At 44.7% G+C, this 8300-nt stretch overlaps 1 protein-coding gene across 1 annotated transcript; it reads right to left on the reverse strand.

Annotated features, from left to right (window-relative positions):
* Window positions 1-6139: 6139 nt before the first annotated feature.
* Window positions 6140-7111, reverse strand: LOC134063585 (transmembrane protein 121). The gene has a single exon (XM_062519178.1). It carries the CDS (start codon window positions 7109-7111, stop codon window positions 6140-6142), a length of 972 nt encoding a protein of 323 aa, XP_062375162.1.
* Between the last annotated feature and the right edge of the window lie 1189 nt (window positions 7112-8300).

The raw sequence follows: 8300 nt of genomic DNA on the forward strand, positions 1-8300 counted from the left end.
CATTGGATTTCAAAACTGCTATCGTCTTTGTAGAGTGTAATAAATCACATTATAGGCCAGCATTGTTGCGTTATTCATTCATGTTGATTCATTTTGCATTGAGGGAAAATACATGTCTCATTATATCTCCATAAGATGTACGACACGTTGCATATTAAACATATAACATGACTGCGGTGATACACTCCATCTATCAGATCATTATGAGGAACACAAGACTTTGAAAATGCACCATCTATATGCTGCATATTTAAAGGACTCATCTCATACAAGTTGTTAATCAAAGGGACTTTGAACTGTTGAAAGATATATTTGCATATCTCCATTCTTGGCTATATGCAGATCATACAGCATGAAGAAATGCTGAATTCTAGGTTTAGCGTACTAGTTAGTGCTAGTGATATTTAAGCATACAAAATGTGTTCTCACACAGTTGATATACTGTGAGCGTCATGATTTGATGCAGCATCATGATTTATTGACTTACAGTAATGAATGCAAGGCCACTGCGTGAGCAAAAAAAAAAAAAAAAAAAAATCTTGTTCCTTGATCCTTGTACAGATCTTACAGGGCCACTTATGGTCTCAGTGATGTGTTGTACCTCAAGCATGCCAACTCAATATCTTTGTGTGTGTGTTCTTTCTAGAACATTTTAATAAACTAAATGATCTGTTTCTGTTTCTGCAAATCCAGAGCTATTTAGCCATTTAGCTGTTGGAGGTGTGTGTTTCACAATGAACAACCGTGACAGCCTTTTTTCCAAACTAATCTATGGTTAGTGAAGGAAAATAACATGTATTTGTCATCCCATACCAATCATCCCGTCAAATCATCTGAAAATTGCATTGCAACACCTCCTCAGATAAAACTAATCCAATAGTGATAATGTCCTTCATGCTTCCTCCACCTGTTATCCTGAGCAATCATGCACCATTTCATCATAGTCAACTTTGGGCACAAAATGGAACTAATAGACAATCACACACACAGGCCATGAAACAGGATTGGCAACAATCAGTATAAACTGATAGGCAGTTCAATACACAATGGCCCTTTGCTGTGCAGACGACCAGACTCATTTCTACAACTAATTCACAAGATCCGCATCCTAATGGCTGCTCTAAGTTAACTGTGAAAAATAGTGTTGGTGTGTGAAAGAGGGATTGTGCCAAGACTTCCTGTGTAGGCTACACGAGGAGTAAGTAACACGTCTGTAACAACCTTTTATGCTTCCAACAGAAAGAAAGCCAGAGGAATTCAGCTGAAGATGAGGGTGAGCATGAACCCCAGTGCAAATGACATAATGGGAAAGGCTGGGGAATTATTCATCATATTCCTTCCAAACTTCTTTTTTAGCACACTAGACCCACAGTTGTCTTCAGAGTTCCAAAGTCACAAATGCAGCACTGTTTGTTTGGTTGGATTGTATTATGACAAGCTCCTATGCAAGCTTGAAATTGATGTTTTGTGATGGTGTGAAACTGAGGGGTTTGCAGTGATAGTCACCACAGTTTCTCTGAAGGGACCCAACACATTTGCAACCCTTTTTTACACTTGAAAGACTTCAAGAAACTCTAAATAATAAAATATTCATTTCAAGGTCTCTGAGCTGCCAGTGCAACATATCAGAGGAAATTATTTCTTTCAGACCATTGGTTAGAAAGCATATTTTGTCCTCCATTGGAAACTCGTCCCTAAGCGTAAGCCTATTCTTGAAGCTCATGAAATTTTTGGATCACAGAGATCGGTGGGTACAGCCAGTACTGCTCTTAGTGAATATGTGGGTTATAAATAATGGCAAATAGATGGCAGTTCCTAAAGGATATGATGTTCAAACTTAATCAATTGTAATTGATTTAAATCAATATGTCTCTGCTTTATTTAAACATCATCATAATTGGCAGAATATATTTATCCATTTGGTTAATTGGCTATACACAGGAAACCAACACTATCCTGCCTTCATTCATATACTGAAGTGAATGAGGAGATGTGTTTTTTCCTGATGAAAGACAGGGTCTTACCTCAACCTAAAAAAATCTCTGCAGTCCTCATTTACCACTTAATCTCTGAAGATGAATCACACTGCTACGTGGTAGAACATACTCTTTTTTCTTTAAAGTACCTCTTGGGTAATCTGGAACTTTATGTGGTAGAAGAGCACCATCCTTCAAAAACCTTCAGGCCCCAAATTAGGTCGGACTTAAATGGCATACACCAGAGACCAGGGACTTTCTATTGCCTTTCTAAATATGTCTCTTATTCTTTTGGGCCTCTAAGACGTATACAATACAGTATTATTCACTATTTTTCTCATTGATTCCATAATTAGTGCTTCAAATAACTGGGGCATTTTCACAAAAAGCCAATGAATATGCTGATTAAAGTAATGCCTTTGGAAGTACCAATGTGCATTTTTGGAGAGAAGCCTATTTGTTGTTTATTTTGGCAGAGGTGTACTCTTGATGAACACACATAGACCCAAGTCTGAACCCTGGCCAATTCAAGACATCAAATTGCTGACCGTGTGTACTTGGAGATTCCAATTTATGCAAATTCACTTTTAAACACCAACAATCATAAACTTTATCACTATAATATGTAATGGAACTGAAAGTGGAAACATCATACGCTGAGAGAGTTTCTGTCCAAATGAACCTGATATCTCGTTTAGACAGAGCTCCAGCTTTCATTTGAAGGCACCATTCCTGCGCATGGATCATTTTCCAGTAAATTATTTCGCAGAATTATTTAGCCAGACTCAACACCCACAGATCATTTGAAGTGCACAAACACATTTCCCCCTTCCAGGAATTCCTGAGATGTACTAGGTGTCCGGATGATTGTTAACCCAAAGGAATCTAATCTCCCAAAATCGAACACGTCCTTGAGTTACTGCAGACTGTGACGGAACAAACCCAGAAATCAGCTGACTTTGGCCCGCATACAGGCCTGAACTGGCCCACGTTCCCCTCCAGACAAACCTGCTATCCAGTAACACTGACGTGAGGTGCATGATCATCCATTGTGCTCTATGCGTTCTTGGCTCCTCTGCCCATGAAAAATATATGTGCGCATACTATAGCAAACGGAGATGAGCGGGAGAGAGAGAGAGAGAGAGAAGGGGAGAGAGAAAGGGGGAGGAGAGAGGGAGAGAGAGGAGGGGGAGTGGGCTGTGGGTGGGAATGTACTGCAGCAGCTGGCTTGGCATGGCATGGCGTGGCATGTCTTGATTCTTGTGTGCGCAAATGGTGCAAGAGGGTGAGCCAGAGAGGGCTGGTTGGGTTGGAGATTGAGGCACATTGGGGGTTAGGGATTTGGGAGTGTCAGGGGGGAGGGAGGGGATGGGATGGGATGCGTGAGGACGACGGGGGCCTTGAACACCTGCCGCATGTTCTGAGGCTGTTCTGCTGAATCGTAGAGAATACCGGTGGGGGTGGGGGTTGTGATATGGCAGCGGTGGAGCTACTGGGCAGAGGCCCTGATTGCACCATTGATCTCCATCAGATGGACTTTAATAATGGAGCAGGCCTCCAGAGGCCGGCCGGGGGAAACTTTACCGATCACACATTCTGCTGACCTCCACGATTTCCCTGTTGCCAAGGCAAAGCAGCCCGTGGCGATGATATCAGCGATGATTGTGTGTAACTTTTGAATGAAAAAATCCATGACATATAAAATCACATGGATTTACCATAAACCAGATACCTCCTTAGATGGTTACCTCCACATGATATGTTATTAAAGACTAACATAGTACAAGAAAAACGACTATAGACATAAGGTATCTGGTAACATCATTCAGCACAGACACATTCACACTGTGACATTTGATCAGCACGGTCAGGTACGTGGCCTTGTGTATCTTCGCCGTCATGCTCTTCCTTTAAGCCATCAGCTAACCTGAGCAAACATGCCAGACCAGGTTTTAATGAGCTATGCCTCAGGGTGTCATTGGGGTTAATTAAATCCATAGACAACTATATAACAAAGGTAAAGCATACAACAGATCCTCCGGGGGTGATCAACTGGATAGAGAGACCACATCCAGGGGCAAACTTAACCCTGTGTTCTGAGGGAGCTATTGTCTAGGACTTGATTAACTTCTTGCGTGAGGTCAACGAAGGTCTGTTGTACGAGGCAGCTGGATTTTATCAGACGGTTGCAACGATTGATTGTTGCATTGCAAGTCATTGCCTTTTACAGTAGTATAAACCGACAAAAATATTACACCGGAAATGCAACCATTTCAAATACATGGATATCCTTTGCTATATTCACTTTTGTGAATGATAGAATTCTAATACACAGGATGATATACTGCTGCCAGTCAGTTATTAAGAAGAAATACGCCTCATTCAATTCCCTTCCACCAATTTGATCATCACCCAGTCATGGTTTATTTCATAGAATGATCAACTGGGGTTTGTGTGATGTGTTACTTGACCAATAAAGTGCAGCAAATGGGTCCAGCTGTGACTTGCTGAGTCATTAATTATCTAATCACTGTTATGAGATTAATTAACCAATTCATTGCGTAGTACTTAATTAATCAAATAATTAGGTGTCTTGCATTTACAGTACATTCCTTTTATTAGCAGAGTCTGGCCTGAGTTCAAAGACTGAAGCATTTTGTGGTCTAAATCAAAACTGACCACTAAATCTTTGCTCACCAACATTTCACTGGTTTTCCAAAAAGTGTGTCTTGTACAAAAATGTTCAATGGAGAAATAAATGTCAGTCCTTTCGTCATAGAAACAAATAAAACCCTAGTAAGGATTGTAAGAGAAGAGAACTACAGAGAAGCCTCTGCACCGACTCCTAATGATCTCAGCGTTAGGATTATTCATTATCTAATTTCTTCCTCTCCTTTCCAACAGAGGAGGCTCTAGTGTGATCTCCCCCCTTCCATCCTTTGCCAGTTTGACACCTCTGAAACTAAAGCCTCTGCTGCAGGAAGATTTCCATAACCTACTTTTAGTGCTTTTAATCAGTCATAACTAATAAGGAGCCGTTTTTCAAAAGGGGGGCCTGCTAAGCCTGCTGTCGCGACTCAGCATTTGTCTCAGAGATCAGACTGGCTGGATGCTGTGCCTTCTCTATTGTCTGGGTCGTAAGACTCCCGCTTCCTATGAATGCCATGTTGAGACTAACCCCCCAGCCACCATCCTCAATTATGCCCATTAACCGAATAAGAAAAATTATCTCAGAAAAAAGTCCATTCCTGCGTCTTTCATCCCCGTCTGCTGGGTGCCAGGCTTACAGGAGTGGACTGCGTGTTAAAGCGTCACGCACTCGAGATGAATGGTGTTGTGGAAGTGGCTGCATTAGCAATTAGATAGCCTCTAATTGGAGATTAGGACGGAGCAAGGAAAATCATTGGCCATTTTCCCTTTGTAATACTGGTTAATTAAAAGCACCCCACTGAATTCTAATTAGAACATGAAACATATTCAATCTCCTTAGCAATCAGTGATTGAGCGAATATGATACCCCCCCCTCGCAGCATGCAACCAACAGTGAGAGACAAACAAACAAACAAGGAATCCAAGGGTGGCATATAAACACGAGACTTTATCAAAGGTCACATAGAAAACACAATTTCCTCTTGCTAAAAATCTTTTGTATAGAGCTTGCTTTTTTTAAATTGTGTTATTAAATATGTTTTTTTCTTTTCTTTAATCACAACGAAACAAGTCTCTTCTTTAGCATAGAAGAGGGTTGTGTTTGAAAAAATAAAATAAAACATCACAACATTTTTTTGTCTTTTTAAATTCCATTACTCACCACCACACACTGTTTTAAAAATATAAGTATAAATCTGCATTTGTACTCGATTTTCTTTTTTTCTTGATTAGAAAAAAAATACGTAATCCAATAAATGCATGAGAGGTGTATGAGTCTGAGTCACGTCACAGGAATCTCCACGGGTCCACCAATTCTTTCCAAGGGCACCTTGCAAAAAGAAAAAAAAAAAAAAACAGCAATCTAGCAATCAGTGGCGGTTGTGTCACTTGAAAAATGTTGAATCCTTTCTAGTCTGGTGTCTATGTTGAGAATATATATCCATGAGAAATGCGCAGCGGCTCCAAGTTTATGTGATCCTCTGCCGGCCACAGAGCCTCACTGTGTGTGTGCATCATGTGTGCTCGCAAGGGGGGACCTCGGGCAAGGGCGTCTGGTCCTGCATAATCACCTGGGGGGACGCCACGTGCATGGGCCGGCTCTTGGCTGCGGCGGCGGCTGCGGCGGCGGCGTTCTTCTGGAGCTCCACGCCGAAGGCGGGCGGCGCGCTCTGCATCTGCCGCCGGTACTGCACGAAGCTGCACGTCTTGAGGATGATGGCCAGAACGTTCTTGCCTATGAGGATGCCCGAGACGCGGTTGTCGCGGTACAGCAGCATGTTGCTGCCGCGGATGAACAGCGTCACCACGTTGATGGTGACCAGGCTCAGGATGGGGTAGAGCATCATCTTGTGCGGCACGATGTTCACCCCCTGCATGCTGATCTCGCTCAGCGACACGCACGGCAGCACCAGCAGCAGGATGTAGCAGTAGAAGAACATCAGGCCCTCGGCCCAGAGCGGCAGCCCCTTCTTCTGCGGCTCCCACAGGTTGGCCTGGATGTCCAGCACGTCCAGCAGGTCCACCACCACCCAGAAGAGGCGGTTGCGGATCTCCTCGCGCTTCTTGAAGGCGCGCACGTACTCCATGTGGTCGATGGCCACCAGGACCACGAAGAGCACGGGGATGCAGATGGACAGCACCAGAGTCAGGGCCTTGCGGGCCAGCGCGTCCAGGCTCTTGCGGTCGGCCTTGTAGTGCTGGTAGATGAAGTAGACCTTGATCTCCAGCACGAAGATGTAGAGGAACCAGAGGATCATGGCGTAGCCGCGCTTGGCCGAGCGCACCTCGGCGCCCACCCACACCGCCACGTAGCGCAGGACGATCAGGAAGCACAGGTCGCCCACCGTCACCATGATGCAGATGCCGATCTTGCGCGGGCCGTGGTTCTGCTCCACCAGGTAGGCGTCCATCAGCGCCATGCTGCTCATGATGAGGATGGTGGAGAGGCACACGTGCGGCTTGTTGGTGGCGGGCGGCGGGACCATCCTGGAGGAGGAGGACGACGCCGCGCCGAAGCGGGGAGCCTTGCGGCGCTTGCGCCCGCCGCCGCCGCTGCTCTTGCTGCTGCTGGCCCGCTCGGCGGAGGGGCAGGAGGCTTCCCCCCGGGGGCTGCGGGTGAGGGCGAAGGTGGGGGGGCTCAGGCGGCGCTCCCCGCTGCTGCCAACGCCACTGCCGCCTCTGCCATGGTGGCACACCTCCAGGTTGATTGCGCTAGCTGAACACAGACACACAGACAGAAACACACACACACACAAACACACGCATACACACACACACACACACGCAAGGACACAGACATACCCAAACACATGTACACACACAAACACACACACACACACACACAGAGGGCAATCCAGATCAGATCAGATCACCTCAGCCAGTCCTGCCACACAGTCAGGTTTCTGCACCACAGAGGACTAGTCACACACTTCATGCCACCGGCACACACACCCCACTCATGACCATAACGTGGCGAGCCATGCAGAAAGGGTGTTAAGAAACCTGATCCCTCATCAGATTATTCATATCGCTGCTCTCTGCCCTCAAGATTACTTTTCTGCATTCACACAATTTACATATTCATTGACTCTATATACAGTACAAATCAAATGGAATCTCTCTCTCTAATCTCTACGAAAAGCAGTGGGCTTTTAAATAAGAACAGAGGGTAGACTTACTTTTTCCTGTCTGTACTGTTCTCCCTAATAACAAGCCGCAAGCAGTGTTCCATAAGAGAGTTCTCTGAGCTCAAAGCCCAGCGGTAATCCATGGGAGAGGGTGGGAGAAAGCACAAAGGATCCGTCCTTGTATTGAAGTGCCAAATCCACCGGTCACGGAAATTTCTTTAAGCTAAAAGAGAAAGTCCAAAATATCCTCCACATAATCCACTTAGAGTGCAGACGTCGCCCAAGTGCTTGGACTAATGGAGATTTTCAGCAGACGCAGATATCGGCAGACTTTGTTGTGCTTCTGAGAGATTCAAAGAACCCAGAAGAAACAAGAAACACTGCACAAAAAAAAGTAACTTCAGGTCAAATCCCCAGAAAGATCTCTTTCTTTTCCATTCTTTTACAAAAAATGGCAATACATGGGAAAAAAAAGGTGGAAAAAGTCTAGCCAGAAGAAAGAAGGAAAAATCCACCAGCCTTGAGGAAAAAAAAACACGTATCCTTC

This window comes from Sardina pilchardus, chromosome 18 (assembly GCF_963854185.1).
Source record: "Sardina pilchardus chromosome 18, fSarPil1.1, whole genome shotgun sequence".
NCBI lineage: Eukaryota > Metazoa > Chordata > Actinopteri > Clupeiformes > Clupeidae > Sardina > Sardina pilchardus.

Excerpts from the sequence above, each read along its gene's own strand:
- LOC134063585 (XM_062519178.1), bottom strand. The coding sequence starts at position 7,111 with ATGGTCCCGCCGCCCGCCACCAACAAGCCGCACGTGTGCCTCTCCACC.